Source organism: Carassius carassius, chromosome 34 (genome assembly GCF_963082965.1).
Source record: "Carassius carassius chromosome 34, fCarCar2.1, whole genome shotgun sequence".
In the NCBI taxonomy this organism is placed as follows: domain Eukaryota; kingdom Metazoa; phylum Chordata; class Actinopteri; order Cypriniformes; family Cyprinidae; genus Carassius; species Carassius carassius.
The window spans coordinates 16,821,041-16,842,186 of NC_081788.1; the positions used below are offsets into that span (position 1 = coordinate 16,821,041).

Consider the following 21,146-nt stretch of genomic DNA (forward strand, 5'->3'; position numbering starts at 1 on the left):
GCTCTCTTATCGCTCTCACGGTACTTTGATGTCTACAGTCATCTTTCAGTGTAGCGCTACTTCAAGTAGAAAGCGCCTCTTGTAACTGGAGACTATTGCACCATATGGTTGGCCAAGTGGGACCGATCAACAATTGTGCGCATGTGCAGCAGGGTTACTATAGATACAGACGGTTGGTCTGGGAACGCCCCCGGGAACGCCCCGTCACGTGATGTGAATTTAGCCCGTGGGGGGAAACATTGCGTTGGCGCCTATTGAAATACACGGGACAATCATGCCGAAGAGTTGTTGTGTCGTTTTCTGTACCTCCAATAAACTAACAAATTATGAAATGAAGTTATACAGCCTTCCTAATAAACATACAGAACCGGAAAGGATGACAAAATGGCTACAAGCAATAAGTTGTGAGGATGATCAAGGGAAGTTGTGGAAATGTGTGCAGTCGGCATTCATCACAGGCAGGCTACGTTAACATTGTGTTCATTATTAACGCTATCAAAACTGTGTAAGGTTGTTTCAGAAAGTGGCATGTATATATAATTAGCCTTATCATTCTACCTTAAGCAAAACTATGTAACGTTAGCCTAGTGTCGAACATAAACCCGTTTACCCACTTAAAAAAGCGTGTGGACACGTAACAACTTAGTTTTGTGTCAGAACTTTTACACTTTCATTCATAAATTCACCCCGTCTGTGTTTGCGAAACTTGCTGTATAAAGCAGAACGTCACGGAATTTGGCTATTTTTGATTGAATACATCTATATTAGGGCTGTAAAATGAATCAAATATCGATATGGACTTGTGTATATGAATATTAAAGTTAAAAGAGACTAAAATTGTTCTACGCGTCTCTGGGAATGAGCGCTCAATACGTGCATTTTTGTCATTCAGATACACACATAGACTATAAAAACAGGATACACACGATGTAGGCAGTGTTTTACCCCACGCCGACTCCGCCCTCGCCACGCCCCCAGCTATGACTAGATGCCGACTGTATGTATGAAGAGTCGTGCGGATGGGAAACTCAAACACCGCATCCACGAATCGACGGAGACTTTCGGAACTCTCCATGCTTCTCAGTGACTCGAAGCCGCACATCGGAGACGCATAGCGTTAACTTTCAACCTGTGTTGGTGAATGAAAAGCGCAGGTATGTGTTTCATGGGCGCTTTTACAAGGACAACTTGGTCCTATAGCTACCGGAGAGAGGGGGATCCATTAACTGCGCTTCTTGAGCTTTAGAAGAACACAATGAGTTTACCTGAACTCTGGAGGGTGTGAGCAACTCTCTTTGTGATCACCTCTCAGTACAGTGTTTTGGGTTAGTTACCTCATTCGCGATGTTGTAGTACGCGCAGACTGGCAGATCGAGACATTGTGCCGATTAGAGATAGACTGGTGGGTGAAAAGGGGTTTTGTGACCCACCGTCATCGGAGAGCGGATCTCCATTGTCACGTTGCTTCATTTTCTCACCTTTTGACTCTATCGCTAAGCGTGCGCAATGAAGGTGTGATGATATGAGAGAAAAAAAACGTTAAACTAAATAAAATGATAATAGTTATTAAAAACAGCATCTGTTCACATACCTTTTTTTATAATTTATTTGAAGATGTGTTTTTTTATGATTATGAGGAATTTTTGTCTGGTTCAGAAGCTAATGAGATTCCTACCTAGAAAGGATTTCAGCTTATATCCATGTGCAGTGTTTTAGGGTATATGATGGCCAAAAATTCCATCTAGGAATGCATCTCATTGGTTTTTGAAACACTGAGTGGCTTGCTTTTCAGGCAAAATCTCTATAGTCTAAAATCTAATCAACCAATGTCACTAAGCAGCTCGTAGATGTAAAGTGAGTGAGGGAAAAACACTGATTGACTTCTGAAACCCTCTACTTGTGTTAAGCTAAATTATAGCTCAGCTTTCAGTTCCACTGGAAACCAAAACTTTGAATAAACAAAAAGTTCTAAGCAAACTCCACTTCACTCCACTAGTATATTTGTGTCTGAAATGCCAAAACTAAAATGCTGTTTAAAATTATTGCAGTTGAAAGTTTCAACATCTATGGTGTTGCATCATTAGCTTATTGGTATCATCAAGCAAATTTCATAAGGTTAAATGTAGGTAATCTCAGATTGAATCAAATAGATCCCTACTCCATTTAGGAGTAGCATGGAGGAGAACGATGGTTGGTAGAAAGATGTCAGAGAGTTCAGACTGTATTAGCAATAGGAGCACAATATAGGTGCCTCTCAAGACTCTGTGTGGTACAAAATATAGAAACCGGTATATATGAATTAACTATAATATGAATTTTTGTGCCTATGGAAAGTGAACTCGAGCATAAGATGCACCCCAGTTACCCAAACTGTATCTAAAAACATAATTTTACAAAAAACTGCTTCTGTATCTTATCAGTATTAGCGTTCTGATGCAACATAACGTTCAACTTTTGCCTCTATTGAGAGTGTGGCAATAATATCCCATCAATGAAACTGGGTCTGTAATGTTTTTCTGTAATGTTTGCTTAAAAGTCCATTTGTTTGGGGTGTTATTGTTTTTTTTGAGATCCAGCGGATTGACTTAACCTACACCAGGATTTAATGTCAAGTTCAGCGGTCACGTGTAATTAGTATTTAATCAAAATCACACAAGGACAAAATTGAGGTTGTGGAAGGGAGAGTGGCAATTGTTCAACAATTCAGAGGTGTCACAAGACTGATAAAGAGCACTGAGTTGAATTGATTTGTGCAGGGTGCCAAATAGTCTCTATCTAGCACACAGTTATGGCTATTATATTTCTTTACAGGTATTGTTTAGTGATGTTTGTTGCTTCGACAACCACACACTAATTATAGTGTCATTCTGTGATCGTTTGGCAGATCTATGTGTATAGTCTCACAGGCGGTGTTTGGGTTTTGCCTGGGGGGGAAGGAGGATGGGGATTGGGGGAACTAATTGCAAAATTGCAAGTACAAATCCCCCCACCCAACCCCCAAATATTTATACCATGGTAAATGGAATAAGGGCTGCACGATATTGGGAAAAAATGACATTGCGATATTTTATTTTTCTGCGATATATATTGCGATATGAAATCTAATCACATTTTTTCTTACAAACAAAAATGGGGTGAGCACATTCTCATTTTAAATTATTTAAACATCGTCAACATCGTGTCAATTGATTAATATGCGCGAGGGAAAGAGAGCAAGACAGCGCTCGTGTTGTTTGAAGACGGTGAGCGTGCGGCCGGGGCTCGCTCTCTCTCTTTCGCGCTCTCTCTCTCGTGCGCGCTCTCTCTCGCCTCTCTCCCTCTCTCTCTCTCTCTCTCTCTCTCTCTCTCTGCCCTGTTAAACTCACAGGACTTAAAATTTTAAAACTACTGTGCAATTAATCCGCGAATAACATTCGTCAAGGGCCGTACAGTTAATGAATAACGGATCAACTACGACAGCCTACATCGCACATCCTGCGATGTGACTATCGTGGATTCGTACATCGCGATATCAATGCTTAAACGACACATCGTGCAGCCCTAAATGGAATCCTAGAAGCAGGCTGTTAATTAATCACGACTTCAGTGCTTTTATAATCAGTAACTTCAAATACGAACCGAATGGAGCAGTTATCAGCACAATATGGCTGATGCACAGTTCTTTTAATTGTGCACGAGTGGCGTGCATTCATCAGCGTGCTTAAAGTGAGATCAGATTTGCACGAGCAATATTTAATTATTTTTTAATTCTTTTGAGAAATTGGCATTTTAAAATGCTATGAATAAAGTTGAACACGATCTAAAAAAGGCACATATATTAAAAAATGTTTTTTTAAATACTCATGACCACCTTTACCAGAAGAATTTATCACATTTTATTGTAGGCTTATTTTGTTGAATTTGATGTAGAATTTATAATCGATAATCTGTTAAAGGAATTGATTTTTCCCTACAGATTTATATCACTACTGTGGCATGTTGTAGCTATTGTTTCTAAAGGTATGGGCTCTGGTTTTTCATAAGAAAATGCTGTATAGATTAATAATTTAAAAAAATCATTATTGGCCTGGTAATGAATAATAGGATAGCCTTATTATAACACATGCTGTTAAGAACTATGGTACATTTTCAGAAGACGGAGAGTAGCTACAAGTCAGAATCAAAAGCCATGTGTAAATAGGTTCTGTGTTGAGTGATAGAAAAAAACTGGCCTTCAGATATTCCAAGAGATGGCATAGGTTAATGAACTCTTGAGGAGTAAGAAATGAACAACATCCATATAAGAAAATGTTAAATTAGATTGTCTTCCCATGGCATGTTGAATTAGAACATTCAGTCAAACTATAGCCTGTGAATACCTAAATAATATCAAATAGGTTACATTATACATCCTATGTAAACTAGTAATTGTTAACTAGGTTATTAGGCCACTATGTCATCAAACAACTTTGCATGATGATGGCACAAAAGATAATTTTACAAAAATAAATATACAAACAAACAAATAAGTATATAAAAAATAAGTTTTTGTGACAGTCGGTCTTGTAAATGAATTGGGTAGATTTAAAGATTGTGGTTTGATTAAAGGTAAAATACTCAAGGGATGAGCCTAAAGATATGACTTCACTCATTAGTTTGAGGGTTAGAAGTCAGTTTGGAGAGTGCCCTTATGAAAATTAACCATGGTTTTACAAATAACACAAAAGAAAAAACAAAGTTTCTATATTTAAACCATAGTGACCACAAATTAACCACAGTTTTGCTACACTAAACATAGTTTAACCATGGCCGCTTTTTTATTGTTGTTGTTGTTTTCCAAGTATATAGGATAGACAAGATTTACTAGAAAGGTTTTTTTGTTTTTTTCACAATTTCTTAAATATTTCAGAGCTTATCATATCTAGTAAAATGTATGTTTTATATAAATTCCCACAGAGTTTCAAAACTTTTTTCCATTGTCTTTGTCAAAGTAATTTTCATATTTGAGTTGAATTATTGCTTTAACTTGCAACTGCTCCTCATATGTAAGTGTTTATTGTGCATTAGGCAAATGTTTCCTTGTCAGAGCCCTGAGGAGAGTGATTTATTGTAGTCAGAAGCTATTGAATGATGGGGGAGTGTTTAAACTCACCTCTCACGCCTCAAGACTTTGACAGGGCAAGTGATGTTCATGTCTTTGTATGTATATGTGCCTGTTAAATTGTTTTTGGCTGTTATTCCTTATTTGTTACTGTGTGTGTGCTACTTATGTCACTGTTAATAATTGATCTGGTACACAAAAATGGTTCTCTGTGGATTGAGTGATTGTGGGCCCACTTTTAGATTTCCATCAGATGTTATACAGAGCAGTCAACTGTTTTTAGAAGCAAATAACCTGGTTTGAATAAGTGTACTTTGGTTCCATGAATGAATGAATAAAGTAAACAAAGTACCGTATTATTCGGACTATAAGTCGCACCTGAGTATAAGTCGCATCAGTCCAAAAATACGCTCATGATGAGGAAAAAAACATACAAGTCGCACTGGACTATGTCGCATTTATTTAGAATCAAGAACCAAGAGAAAACATTACCGTCTACAGCCGCGAGAGGGCGCTCTATGTTTTCAGTGGTAGACTACAGGAGCACAGAGCAGCATAGAGCGCCTTATGGCGGCTGTAGACGGTAATGTTTTCTCTTGGTTAATTTCTCTCGGTTCATGTCAAATTAATTTTGATAAATAAGTCGCACCTGACTTTAAGTCGCAGGACCAGCCAAACTATGAAAAAAAGTGCGACTTATAGTCCGGAAAATACGGTAATAATATTATTGTACTAGTAGCACATACAATATAGCTCTTGAATACAGTATGTCATTCAGTACCATTCTTGCTTCTTTGCTGAGAGTGAGAGAAGAGGGACTGTGAAAACTGCCATCTGTCTGATAGACTTTACAAGGCCTTTGGCTTCAATTAACTATTACCTTTAGTTCACACTTTTCAAAGTGAATGTCAGCAAAAGAGTAAGTCTGGTTTCTGATTAAAGACCACACGTTATGCAACAGTGAATTGATTTCATGTGTGATTCACTTGTTTTGTAACATAGATGTTGGGCGTTCTGTCAGATTTCTTAAGAAGAGGAAATGATGTGAAGATTTCTTCAGGGGCGTTGTGACAATATTCCTGAAATGAAAAGAAAAATAGTAATTTTACTAAAGTCGTCATTGTGTATTATTCTTTATGCTTTCCTTTTTACTGTGGAGCACCTAAGGAGAAATTTAAATAATGAACTAGTCATTCTTTTCTATATAAGCTATTCTTTATAAGTCTTCTGAAGCCATACAGTAAATGATTTGTTCACGAATCACTTCTCTCATTAACCCACTTAAAAGAGAATATGTATTTTCAGTAAAAAAAAAAAAAAAAAGGACATACATTTCAATCCGTTCAACATGAAATTGTAATGGGTTCAGAAGTCTTGGTGTGACAATTTAATGTTGGTTTTGTTTTCAATACAGGTTTTTTGTTTTTTTTGTGCAAGACATTTAAACAGGTATGGAATGACATGAGGGTAGTTTAGCTACACTCTTTAAATGTTCAATACAACTGAAAAGTTGACCTTCTCTACCAGAAATATTGGCATAATGTCTTTAACATGAATTGTATCACACTTTCATCTGACCTTTTAAACATTAAATGACTAAACATTAACTTGTTTAACATTTAACTTGTAAATTCCAAGAAAAAACAAACTTGTTAATTCCCAGATCAAGACGTTTGTGAAAACAGTCACTTCCTTCTTTTGAGATGCAGCCAGCTGTCATGCATCTGTTGTCAATTGGTTAAATAAGATCATTAAACTCAGGGTTTACACCAAGTATGAATGGAAATGGGCTATAGGAGCTTCTGACTATCTGCATAGTGTATTTTGTTTTTAAACAGTGCATGTATAATTTAGCAAGTGATGTCCAGTTAACATCTGGAAAATTAAAATGGTTATTTCACATTATGTCTTTGGGCAGTCCAGTCTTCTTGAGTCATATAATGAGTCAAAGACATTGCTCCATCACAGTTGCTATAAAATGTAAAATAGTTCAAATAGTTATCTTGGTATTCTGTCCATAAAGAAATTAGCATAGTAAGTACAATATGTATACTTTCTATGGAATTCAGCAATAGTTCGAGTAGTGTTGTAGTCTGAACATAGCCAAGGCCTCTCATTTTTATGACTTGATGAACTTGTTGAACAGTTAACAGATATGTATAACATTAAGAGCTCTAGACAGTTGTTATTGGCCATATTTAAACCCTTATAGTCTCTAAGTGAGTGACTGCGTCATCCATTATTTCTCTTATTTAATCTTTCCAGCCATTTCAAATTGTACACGGTCACTGGCATTTCTGCGCTGTTGTTTAAACATTCTAGGAAGATGCATTTGGTGTTTACAGATGATTTGATGGTGGTTGAATTGAAGGTTTATTTATATATACTACAGCAATGTATAAATTCTTGGGGTTTTGTTATTCTTTCAAGCATCTCAGAAATGTGTACTACTGATGTGCAGCTTATTTTGATGATAGGTTTATTCTCTGTGATCTGTTATGGTCAGTGTCAGAGAGGACTGGAAAATCCACTTCTACAAACTTATGACAACCATTTAGAGGTTGGAAGGTAGACTAAATGTCACCTGCCTAACAGATGGAGGTTAATGGACACAGTGTTTGAAATGTAATTACTTTCAGTCTGATTTAACATTATATACATAACACAAATAGATGAATCTTGGTAGATGGATGCTAACTTAAAGGTCTTGGGGATATAAAGAGCCTGGCTGATACACACAAACCCACACAGAGAGACATCCACAATGGAGAGCAGGTCATGACATCTCAAGACTCTCAGGAGACCACTGAACCAGTTCCCTGTCCAATACTGCAGTCTCTGGAGGAAAGAGGCTGTTCATGGCTTAATTGGGCCATACTGAAGCATGCTGGGAGATTTACAGACTATTTAATATTAGCATGGTATTCATGGTCCTTAAAAGTAACCCATAATTGATAGGTGTAACATTGTGCTGCTTTTAAATGCATTTCTGACCCTTGAATATTACAACATGGTGATTCTTCAGTAACCAGAAGCATTAATCTTTGCTTATGTTTTTGCAGGGAGTCATACACTTTATTAATTATTGATTTATTAATAAATTATAAATTATTTATTAATTACTTTATTATTTATAAATAACTGTACACCAGTTTAACTGCACTGCTCTTATGAGGGCATATGCAAAGTCACAAAGTTCCCTCACAGGCCTTGTTGAAGTGTGTTAGGAAACAGATCAGCACTTTAAAGGCCTCAAGTCTGCGGATGCTTAGAAACTCAAAGCAGAGGTTTTATTAGTTCAGTTTGTGTAGGAGTGTATACTCATCCCAAAAAATCTCAAATCAACAGCTGGTGAAATTGTTTGGCAGATTTGCAGACCAATTAGGATTAAGAGGATGATTCCATGCATCACTTCATCGGCCAACCAAAACTTGTTCAATAGTCACCAATAAAACATCACAGGGAAGTTGGAGAGCCTGGTATTCTCAAACTCAAGTCTCGATTCTCGGTTTGTTCCCAGAACAGTCTAGCTAGTGTGTATATGAGCTCGTCTGACCGCAGATGTTTGTGCATAAGTCAGCATTAATTCAAGAGGATTATATCACATACTGGATTGAAACGTCACATGCAGGTTGACAAAAAAATCTAAATTTTCTTTTTCTTAATGCAGCTTTTTGGTCCGTTTATGAACAATTAATTTAGCATATTATTCCAAAGAAACTTGGGAAAGCATTAAAAATATTATAGAAATAGATAGTCAAGAGAGGTTTGCAGAAGCAATTCACACTGAGTTTAAGATTTATTTATTTTTTCCTTGTACTTTTTTGCACTATAATTTAAGATTTGGCAAGGCAGAAGATAGTATAGTTGTGTAAATATCTGTGAGAGCCAGTAAGGACTTTATCGTCGGCACCAGAGGAAGCTGCTTTTTGAAATTGTTGACTTCAGTAGGAGTTCCTTTCTCAAAACATGAGTGTTCGGAATTTCAGTGTTGGCAGTGATGTAAAATGTGTCTTAATGCTTGAAGAGGAGGGATGCAACAACACCGTTAGCCCACAGTTCAGTACATACCTAGGTTTTTTGTTGTTGTTTTTTTACCACGTTTTTCAGTTCGGTGTGATTCTGATGCTTGGCACATCAGAGGTTTTTTTTTTAAATGAGATTTTTAAAACCAATTATGGTAACAACAACAATAAATACACCTCTTTAAACTGGAGAAAAACATGGATTATCAGTTGTTGTTTTTTCTACTTTTTACCCAAAAAAGATTGGATTGGCCATTACTGAGTGCTATAAACACATGAATGTTTCATTCATACTGAAAGCCGGAGGGACTCTACATTATGCATCACCGAGGTGATAGAATGAATGACTAATTCAGGTAAAGTCTTAATATTGACAAAGGCATTCATCTATCACTGTAACTCAATAAAAAGAAGTTTTGAATGATGAAATATAAAGACAAACACTCGACTACGACAATATATAGTTTGTGTTCTTCAAGCCATCTCCGGTAATTTCACAAAGTATATAATCCATTGCTAATCAATAGAATATATTCTCTGCTTCATTCTGAAGCCACATCAGATTACAAAAGGCAGATATTTCAAAACATTTGACGTATTTTGTGGAGTAAAAACATGTTATAATATTTTTGTTGATCAACAGGTTTAGAAAGGGCGAGGGAAGAATTTTGGCATGTGTTGCTTTTTCAAATGCATGTTATAAGTAGGGAGTGAACTGACAGGCAAATACAAATCAAATTCGGATATAAAACTGCAATTGGCACGTATTGAACCGTGAATGTTGTACTGAAAGGTTCAATATTAGACTATATTGAGAATTATGGCATCCCTTCTGCTTAGGTATATCACATATTTCATAAATCATTGTTAACTGGGCAACTCTGTAATATTTTGGCTGTATATAACATCACATTTTTTGTGAGATTGTACAGCACATTGGTCAACATTGTGTTGTTTTAATTGTGCTTTTTAAATCAACAGAAACAGATTGTTGCTCTCATAAGAACATCATGTGGCCTAATGGCAAAAAAGAAACATGCCTTTAATGTAAAAGCAAGTGGTTGGTCACTTTTGATGTCAGTCAATCGTGCAGCTCTTGGTCAAGATATTAGGTCGGGTAGCAAACTCTGTTTGCTATGTTTGACTAGAGCTCCCAGCTGTGTCTGGTCTGGTGGCATTACGAAAGCGGTGCTGTGCTGACCACTGAGTCCACTCTTGATTTTGCTGTATCTCACATTTGCACCGGCTAACATGCAGTAAAGTCTCAGTTCGTCTCTCTTGAACTTTTGGCAGCTAAACACTGCTCACTGTGTTAGACTTCACAAAAAATTACCCAAAACTGTTCAATCTCTCCTTCATCCTTTGAATGGTGGGAGTGTAACTGTACACTTTCAGACAAGCATCAGCAGGCCTTGACAAGTACCATGATTCTGCAAAAACCATATAACCTTATTCTTAAACCAGTTAAACACAGAATGAAACGACGTTGTAATCCTTGCTCAGACATAAAGTATATTATTCTCCATTTACCCTATAGCTAACCTAGAACTAAAAACCAAACCAGACATCACTGGATATCATTTATTTGTTCAAAATGCCCATTATCATAGTGATTCACTTTGCAGAAACGTTTTGATTTATGGAAGAATAGGTTTCAAAACCAATTATTTTAATCAATTTTCACCCATAATATTTTTAAGTTCAAAATCGAAATAGTTCCAAGCAGACCTTGAAAATACACAATGCTCCACACTATACTTCACAGTAGTTGCATCATAGCAGCTTTTTGAGTGCACAAATAGAATCTGCCTGAAACAGTGCAACATTGAGAGGACTTAATTAAAAGCCGTTACCCCCATGTTTTATCCTCTCTGATATATTGCCCTTCCTCCTCTCTGGGGCAATTGGAGTGATTTAGCCTTTCTCCCTGAGCACACATAACAGGCTGAGAACATGACTTTCGTGCTCAAATGAATGTTTTCTGTGCACTGAAGCCTGAGGGACTCTGTTCTGTGTGTGAAGGCATCTAAGCCTATTCTCTGTATTACTTATGGGGGAAAGGACAATTGATGTGTCCAGGTCTTGTATGTTAGTGTATTTTGACATCAGCTCAGTTTAAAAGTAACTGTCTAAAGCAGTTCTGCTCAAAGTACAAGCTGTTTACACAGTGTTTGTGTTCATGCTTTGTTCAATCACATGCTGTGCTCTTGCTCTGTCCGCGTGGATAACTTTCCCTGAGCTGAATCTCAGCCAGTGTGGACTAGTATCTGACACAGTTCACAGGTATGAGAACTACTGTGTGAATCTTCTCTCTTTTAGTCTGTGCTTGTGTGCGCTCTGCTGTAAATCCTTCTCCTTTTCCCCTCACAGACTGATCCAGTGCGCTTGAAGCTCAGCTGATCCTTCTCTTCTTTGTCATCTTCGTCGTCAGCGTGTGTGTGTAAAGATGGCGCCAGCGATAGGAGGGCCGGTGGGCTACACTCCTCCTGAGGGAGGCTGGGGCTGGGCAGTGGTGGTAGGGGCCTTTATCAGCATTGGCTTCTCCTATGCCTTCCCCAAGTCCATCACAGTGTTCTTCAAAGACATCGAGGTGATCTTCAATGCCACCAGCAGCCAAGTGTCATGGATCTCATCAATCATGCTGGCTGTCATGTATGGAGGAGGTCAGTTCCATTTACTGCTGTCACTTCTGTCCATGGTACTTACTCTACTTCTTTATCTCTCTGTGAGAATTGAATTAAAAAAAAAATATATATATATATATATCCAAATTACCCTAAACATGTTATCATTCACCCATAATGGAATATTTTATTACATTTGATAATAAGTGTTTGGAGAAAGAGAAAAAAATATGTTTAAAAGTTTGGGGTTGGTAAGATTATTATCAGTTTATAAGTCTCTTTAATAATGTCTATTTAATATTGCATATTAATAGTGTATTTTTAACTTAAAAACTGAAATAACTTTTTTTGTTTGTTTGTTAGTCAATTTCTCTTTCTGTCATAATTGAATAGCAAGTTTAGCAATAGTTCAAGTTGCTAAAACCAAATACATACCTTATAAAAAAAACAAAAACAAAAACATAACAGTTCAAAAACCATAGTAAAATTTTAATTAGCAATTTAGAGCATCACATTCATATTCTAAGGTCATCTGCTCGCCTGTTCTGTATAGAGTATGCATTATCAGTAAAGTGTATGCTGAGTGTGGTCTTTTAATGCCACTGTTTTAGTACATTATGCCACTTTAAACACGTTTCATGTTAACTTGCCCAGAACTGGCAGTTTGTTCACGCATACTTCTTTTGAGAGGTGATCTAAATATTCATGGTTTGAAACGGATGGAAAATTGTCAGGCCTGCGCTGCACTTTCAGTGGATGTTTTGCCCTCTGTGTCTCTGTGCCAGTCACATGACTGAAAACTGTGAATTCTGTATTTTGAGTACCGCTCTCTCTGCAGAGGTTTAATTTCTGTTGGGGTTGTGTTCTGGTAGAGTAAAATAAGTGCAGAACTGAAACACAGCTGTGTGTTTAAACCCTGATATGCTTTTTCTACTGATGTGCATTGCAGGGCTGCAAATCTGTTTGTTTGCTTTCATTTTTACAACTTTTCCTTTAATTAAGCTGGTTGTGTAGAGGCATGTTTAAACTGGGTTTCTAACCTGATGTCGTTGCAGGCAGTCACCCAGAATGCTTTCCTGATCGGACTGTTAAACTACACTTCATTACTTCTGTGTAATTCATTTGTAAATTTTTTAACTGCCTAGCCAGGTTTGAGAGTAAGGGCAAAGATGTTTTTGTTTAGGGTTTGAAGTGTTGCTGAGTCACTTCACACGCCATACTAGGTAGGGAGGATCCGAACATGAACTTCCAGTATGACTAATATTTTCAGTCAGCCACGTAATAGAGAATTTGACTGAGGACAGTGTAGACTGATGATGCCACTTCCTGAAGTGGAATGTGTCAGTGGTTTCCAAACACAGACTTCATTATGTAGATGTGGCTGTGCACGTAGCCTGAACTCAACAAAGAGGCTCTTCCTGTCACATATAACCTGAGAGAGAGAGAGAGAAATGCTCTTTCTTGAACCAGTTAAAGTGTGCTTGTCTTTTGAAAGGAAAAGTGAAAGGTTAATAAATGTAAATGTTCGGCAAATGAGCGTATGCTGTAACCTGCTGAAATAATCTTTTTCTCTTTTTGTCTTCTTTTCTGTCATAAGGCACTAAATCAAGAATGCAAAATTATTTCAAACTCTGCCAACAAATACGAATATCAGTTAATACACAACTTTTCAAAAGTTTAAGTTTTGTTTTTATTCAGCAAAGATGCATTAAATTGATCAAAGGTGGCATAAAAGACATTTATAATGTCTTTAAAGATCTATATTTTAATTTGTTCTTTTAAACTTTGAAAATATCAGAATGATTTCTGACGGATCATGTGATGCTGAAGACTGGAGTCATGGTGCTGAAAATTCAGCTTTGCCAGCACAGGAATAAATTAACATTTTAAAGATATTAATAGAAAATATATATTTTTTCATTATAATAATTTATTTCACAATATTACCATTTGCACATTTCACTTCTCTTGTAGTAATATGAAACTGTCAATGAGAGTTTATTACATCTTTCATTTGACCAAGAGGTCAATCTGTGACTTTTAGAGCCTCTATTGGTCAAACACCTTGTTGCTGTATTTTGCAGATGAGAGTTGAACTTTAGTATGCCACAAAATGAGAATCAACACCAGGGTTTCCCCAAACTTTGTTGTCTGCTGAACACTGTTGATCTGAAACATTTACTTCAGTACCCCTTTTAAGTTCATATTTCAAAAATGTAACCATACATGACTAGCATGTTTTGTTATTTTTAACAAAGCATTTATTTAATTAAATTATACACTTTAATTAAACGATTTAATAATTTGTAAACTCACAAACTCTCTGCCCTTCCCTCATAGACTCCAATTTGGGAATGAATGAATGAATGAATGAATGAATAAAAAGTGATTTGAACACAAAATCTAGTGTTGAGGCCCTTTAGTCCTGTACTTCTTTTCAAGATCCAGAATCATTCTGAGCGAAATCGTGTGTGTGTGTTCTGACCTGTTTCCCTTGGCTCATGTCAGCACTGATTTGATGTTATGCCATGTAATATCTCTTTGTTGGCACATCACTGGCTGTTTTCAGCCTTGTAAAGCGTTTGATTTTTAGTAGGAGTCACAGTGCTGCTCCTGTAAGTTGTACATTTGAAATCCTCGCCGTAAAAGCACAAGTAGCTCTCAGACTGAATGTCTGGACCTCTGCTGACTCTCACGTCTCTCTGAACCAGTTTATATAATCGTTTATGTGTGTATTCTTTGGGATCACTGCTGCCTTTGTCTCTTTTTGGGACTGGAAGTGATGGCCCGTTTGGTGCTACACAAAGCCTGTCAGAATAAATTAATTTGAGGAATGTGACTGGGGGACGGACAAATTGCTTTAAACTCTCATTGGCTGCATGAAACCAAAAGGAACGTTTCTCCTCCTGATGAAAGATTAGCTTTTATGGTGAACTGGCACATGTAAAGTTTGCAGATATTTCATTTCAAGCAAGAATTTATAACAATTTTAGTTGTTAATTGTCTATACATTTCTGTACGCTAAAATAAACTATTTATGTAGCCTTTTTTAAAGCTACTTGACATGTTAGCATTCGCTTGGGCTGTATGTACACGGTATTATTTGCGATTACGTTTTTATGGGGTTTCTCAATAACACTGTGATGGATTTGTCTAATATAGGTTTGGTTATTAGTGGAACCATGCCAAACATCACTGTCTCCTCTGTGTTTCTCATTTGAAAGTCTTCATTACCATGTTGACCAAACAAGCTTTTGGTTTTCAGTAAGTGAAGTTATTCAACGCTCATTGGTCTAAATGCAGCCTTTCACAAGAAAAGCAAAGCACTGACTACCAAACAGTTTATTAAAAAAAAAAAAATAATAATAATAATACTATTATAGGCGGCAGCCATATCACCCTGGAGCTCAAGACCGGTTTTCCACTGAAGCTAAGCAGGGCTGAGCCTGGTCAGTACCTGGATGGGAGACCTCCTGGGAAAACTAGGTTGCTGCTGGAAGAGGTGTTAGTGAGGCCAGCAGAGGGTGCTAACCCTGGGGTCTGTGTGGGTCCTAGTGCCCCAGTGTAGTGATGGGGACACTATACTGTCAACAAGCACCGTCCCTCGGATGAGACGTTAAACGAGGTCCTGACTCTCTGTGGTCATTAAAAATCCCAGGATGTCTTTCGAGAAGAGTAGAGGTGTGACCTCGGCATCCTGGCTGAATTCGCCCATTGGCCTCCTAACAATCCCCTTATCTGTTGATTCTCCTCTCCACTAATAAACTGGTGTGTGGTGGGCATTCTGGCGCACTATGGCTGCCGTCGCATCATCCAGGTAGATGCTGCACACTGGTGGTGGATGAGGAGATACCCCTGACTATGTAAAGTGCTTTGAGTACCTAGAAAAGCATTATATATATATATATATGTGTGTGGAATTATTATTATTATTACTGTATTTAAGTATATTAGTATAGCTTGCAATTGTATTAGTGAGGGAACTTCCAGTAATTGCGTTTCAAAAAGGAAGGTTATATAAGGCTGCTGGTTGTGTTTGATTTACATAATGTTGGAGGTAAGTTAACTGAAATGAATTGCCACACACAAAGACGCACACAAATAGCAAGTTCCTGTTCTGGTTGCTGGAGTGCGGTCTCATTCTGCTGCTTATGTTTTTCTGCTTCACACCAGCTCAGTTGATCACGTCATGTAGTGAAGTATCACAGTTTCCTTCCTTTAAATAGTCTGCGGTATCCTCCTGCAGTCCTGCTGGTGCCAGTGACTTCTGTTGTGATGCCATCATGTGGTGGAACTATGTGATTGCAGCATTAAAAGGGTATTAAATGCGGCATTAAATACGGCCTGAAACGAAGAGATTTTTCTTTTGCAACAAATCGTTGGTAAAATGTTGGTTGTCAGCTTTCAGGAGGACAAAGTAAATATTATGTGAGCTGTCTTGTATTCTATTTATTTGATCAGAGGTTTACAAATTGTGCAACCCTGTGAGGCCTGTTTGTTTTACTTTTTTCATTTATTCCACCTTGTTTTTTCAAGTTGACCATTTTTGTAAAACGTCATATGAAATGGATAGAATATAAAAGAATTACAAAATTGTTACTCATTCTGGTGATTTATTTAATTTTATTTAAATAAAAAATGAGTACAGTTTAAAACATTTATTTTGCTGCTTTCTAAAAACTTAATAAACATGAATTAAATGCAAAAATAACCCAATGGGTAACAGGGCTGCATATTACATACTTATACTTACATACTACATACTTTTTTTTTTTTAAACCCACCTGTTTTCTCTTATGTTTTCAAGCTTTCAACAAAAGAATAGAATATAAAATAAGAATTATTAAATTATTTCCATTCTGGTGTGTTTTATGTTATTTTAGAATTGTTTATTTTTATTTTGTAGCTATAAATAAGATTATTTCTTTTATAATTAGTGTGTGTGTGTGTGTGTGTGTGTGTGTGTGTGTGTGTATATATATATGTATGTATATGTATATATGTATGTATATGTCTATGTGTATATATATATGTATGTATGTATGTATATATTCATCATCATCATCATCATCATCATCATCATCATTATTATTATTTTATTTTATTTTTTAACCAACCTGTATTCTCTCAACAGGACCGATCAGCAGTATTCTGGTGAATAAGTTTGGTAGTCGGCCAGTCATGATTGTTGGGGGCTGTCTGTCTGGCACAGGATTAATCGCCGCATCCTTCTGTAACACAGTGGAGGGTCTTTACTTCTGTGTGGGAATTATAGGCGGCAAGTACACTGAATGACATGGATCATGTGGGTACAATTAAATAGTGAAAGTTTCTGAATCAGTTTTCTCCCGTTTCTAGGACTGGGTTTGTCATTTAATCTGAATCCAGCATTGACCATGATTGGCAAATACTTCTACAAGCGCCGGCCAATAGCTAATGGCATTGCGATGGCGGGCAGCCCAGTGTTCTTGTCCACCCTTGCCCCGCTGAACAGCTGGCTGTATGATCAGTTTGGGTGGAGGGGCAGTTTCCTCATTCTGGGCGGAGCTTTGCTGAACTGCTGTGTTGCGGGGTCACTAATGCGACCCATTGGACCAAAACCACAACCTGCCAGTCCAAAAGAGAATGGAGAGCTCAAACCTCAAGAGAAAAAAACATGCATTCAGACCATCAACAGCTACCTGGATCTGACCCTGTTCACTCACCGAGGCTTCTTGCTGTACCTGCTCGGAAATGTCATCATGTTCTTCGGCCTCTTTACACCCCTGGTGTTCCTGAGTAACTATGCAAAGAGTAAAGAGATTTCCAAGGATAAGGCTGCGTTCTTGTTGTCCATCATGGCCTTCAGTGACATGATCGCTCGGCCGTCCATGGGCATGGTGGCAAACACTCGCTGGGTCCGTCCACGTATCCAGTACTTCTTCGCCGCATCTGTGTTGTATAATGGCGTCTGCCACTTGTTGGCACCAATCTCCACCGATTTTGTGGGTTTTGCTATATATGCCGTGTTTTTCGGCATGGCATTCGGCTGGCTGAGTTCCGTGCTGTTTGAGACTCTCATGGACCTGGTGGGCACTCAGAAGTTCTCCAGTGCTGTCGGGTTGGTCACCATCATGGAGTGTGTGCCTGTGCTGCTGAGTCCTCCGTTACTGGGTAAGACTGAGTGTAAATCCTTTTCACTTCATGGTCCACAAAAAGTTGGCAGTTGGCATTATCCTCATGTCATTCCAAACCAGTATGACTTTACTTCCACAAAAAAAAAAAAAAAGCATTATGGTTACCATTGACCATTTTATGTTCCACAGAAAAGTCATGCAGGTTTTTACATTAGGGTAAATGATGATACAATTTTCCCTTTAAAATGTATTATTCATTGATGCACGTTTACATTTAATATATAAAGTGCTTGAATATTCAGTTTAATTTAATTATTTATGATTAATAAATGTATTAATTTTAGGAGTGTCATTATAGTTGAACATCAACATTTTTAAGGATACATTTTATATTTTCTTAAATATTAATATATAAAATGCATTTAATCATTTATAAGCAATTTTAATTATTTTATAATGTGTAAAATGCTTGAATATTTGGTTTAATTTTGTCTGAATTTAAAGGAGATTTGTGTCAAACAAATTGATATATAACATTAGATACCGCTATATTAATATTTATAATGTTAATATACAAATGAATGAATGAATTTTACATGACATTGACTAAAAATAATATTTATAAAAAACATATTAATATATACAAATTCTTGTTAAAATGAAAAATAATAAATATTTGAAAGTTATTATTACTTAAATTACATATGTAAAATGCTTAAATGTTTGCTGTAAAATGCTAGAATACCAAAACTAATAAATATGACTAAAAATTTATTAAATGTTAAAAAAATACCTTTTTTATCAAAAATATAAACACATACGATTTTATAAAGTTGTATAATATAAAAAAAAATTAAAGTAATTTTAATATTAATTTATGTTATTATTACTGTTACGACCTAATTGAAAATTACATTTAAACTAAAATGGACTTTTTTCTGCTTCAATTGAATTAATCACTGAATTTCATAATATATCCTGTTCCAGTTCGTGTGTAAAAGAGACTGACAAACCTGTTTGTCCTTTTCTTCCATTTCTGCAGGAAAACTCAATGATGATTATGGTGATTACAAATACACATATCAGGCTTGTGGAGCCATCCTGGTGATTGGCAGCATATTCTTGTTCGTGGGAATGGGAATCAACTATCGGCTATTGGACAAAGAGAAGAGGGAGGAGGAGAGAAGAACTAGACAGGAAGAGAAGGATGAAGAAACGAACATAGACAATGTCCTGAATGAGAAGGCAAGGGAGGTGGATGGAGACGCACTGGATGCGTGATCTGACGTTGCCAAATTGAAAAGCACACAATATTATGTGGACAAACACCAACAATCCATTTCTTTGGGTTTTGGCCGTCCATTCCCCCTCTAATGCATTACTTAACGATTCAACCAGTGTTTAAAACAGCACAAAGGACTATGATGCCAAGAAATTCTCTTTATGCAATCCCACACACACCTCAGGCATTACAGTCACTCTCCCGAGATTCATATGAGAGTGTCTCTGTACCTAATGTCACAAGTCACCTTTTTGTGGTATATATCTTAACCATTATGAGAGCGTTCCTAGTTTTTGACTCCAGAATAACAGAGGTTATGCACTGTTAAATGAAGCCACAAAACGCACATTTCAAAACTTTTAGAGTATTATGATGTGTGACATTTAATGAAACATGCACACATAATTTGTCAGTTGAAGACGTAGAAGAAAGAGATATCTTTGACTCTTCTGTCTGTCTTCCATCTTAGAAATATAGTGTTTTTGGACTAAAGGTCATTATCATATGTAGGATACACATTTTTTTTTCTGTTTTTTTTTTTTTTTTTGTGTGTGTGTGTGTGTGAAGTTTTTTTGCTTTAGGATGTGTATGTAGTCTTCCCTGTTCTGATTGGCTGGTAGAAAATACTCCCAGGCTTTGCTAGACTGCCATTTAAAGGCAAAACACAGAAATTATGTCAAGACTGATAAAGTTTTTATTTGATATCAACTTTTGTGCTCTAAACATAGTTTAGGAAATCTAGTCTGTTACGGGACACGTCAAAAACTTGTGAAAATAGGGTAAATGCGTAATTGCTGTGTTTCGCCTTTGCATGGCAGTAGAATTTATGGTTTAATTCAAGTGTTGTTCAATGTCTTTTTTGACAGGCTGCATCCTGGTCTGGTGATATCATGATTTCACATTGGTTATCAGACTCTCTGTACTGTAACATGAAGATTTCTGTGGTGACAATTTTTACAGACACAATATTGCAAATGTCTTGTTTTCATTCGAGACACTTCGCATGAAAAGTCTGCCAGTGATGTGCTTCAGCTTCTCTGTTTCATGTGGCATTTAGTGAAGATGATGATGATTTCACTAGGTAAGACTACATTCAAATAGGGGATCCTTTTAAAATTGTGTTCACTTGTCTTTTTGACCACATTGTTTTTAAATGTCTAGAAACAGTTTTAATTATGGTTGCCATTGCCTACAGATCCTGTGCCTTACTTAAGTGCCTTTCTATCTACATGCAAGAATTTATATTTAACAGCCATACATGTAACAATACAACTCCTGACCCCTTTTTTACAGAGCTTTCTGCAATGTCAGGAGGATGTGAAGTGTCTGCTATTAATTAGCTTTGTTTTCTGTCATACCGAGAGGAGAGTGGAATGCTTCATTTTAAAACTGAGCCAGCAACAAACAGGACTGAATCTGTGTTTGCTAGAAATAAAGAATAATTCATATTAAGTTCTTCTAGTGTTAGCGTCACACACGTTTATTAGAAAAACAAAGGTGCTTATTCTTTTTACAAACTCAAATAGGTGAAGGAATATTTTTGTAGTTTCTCAAGCCACTCTATTCTTTGTCGATTCTGAGAACAAAACAACACCACTCTCGAGTCTGCAAAAAGAAGATTTAACCGATCTCTAGTGTATCAGTGACCGTTTTGGCTTTCTACAGTGAGCCAATTTAACACGAAAACGTTGAAACAAAAGGGAGGAAGCACCACTACCTTCTGCCTGCTGTCATTCATTGTGATGATAAGGTCAAATAGGTGAATCAAAGATGCTGGTTCACAGCAGTTTCTGTGCATTTCTGCAAAGGAGTAGATCTGTTCTAGCGTTGTTGTTTAGTCACCTAAGATGGCAGTTTTTTTAATGTGCACTTTAATTCGGTACATTTTAAGGTCAAATTCACACTCTTGAGTTTTGCACATGCAGCATTCACAGTGTAAGGCTATTTAATTGACCTTTTTCCTGAGTAGAAATGTATCTGTATGGTCCTGAGGGATGCATGCTTGTATACAGTTCTCTG

General features: G+C 36.9%; 1 protein-coding gene across 1 annotated transcript; it reads left to right on the plus strand.

The window, feature by feature from the left end:
- The first annotated feature begins 1,015 nt into the window (after positions 1-1,015).
- Positions 1,016-19,793, plus strand: LOC132114513 (monocarboxylate transporter 1-like). The gene is made up of 5 exons (XM_059522666.1): positions 1,016-1,154; positions 11,476-11,768; positions 16,864-17,007; positions 17,088-17,882; positions 18,888-19,793. The coding sequence occupies exons 2-5, from the start codon at positions 11,552-11,554 to the stop codon at positions 19,124-19,126; spliced, it is 1,395 nt and encodes a 464-aa protein (XP_059378649.1). The 5' UTR covers positions 1,016-1,154; positions 11,476-11,551; the 3' UTR covers positions 19,127-19,793.
- The last annotated feature ends 1,353 nt before the right edge of the window (positions 19,794-21,146 follow it).

Coding starts and splice junctions, on each gene's coding strand:
- LOC132114513 (XM_059522666.1), top strand. CDS start 11,552: ATGGCGCCAGCGATAGGAGGGCCGGTGGGCTACACTCCTCCTGAGGGA. Junction 11,769..16,863: donor GGCTGTCATGTATGGAGGAG/GTCAGTTCCATT, acceptor TTCTCTCAACAG/GACCGATCAGCAGTATTCTG. Junction 17,883..18,887: donor GCTGAGTCCTCCGTTACTGG/GTAAGACTGAGT, acceptor CCATTTCTGCAG/GAAAACTCAATGATGATTAT.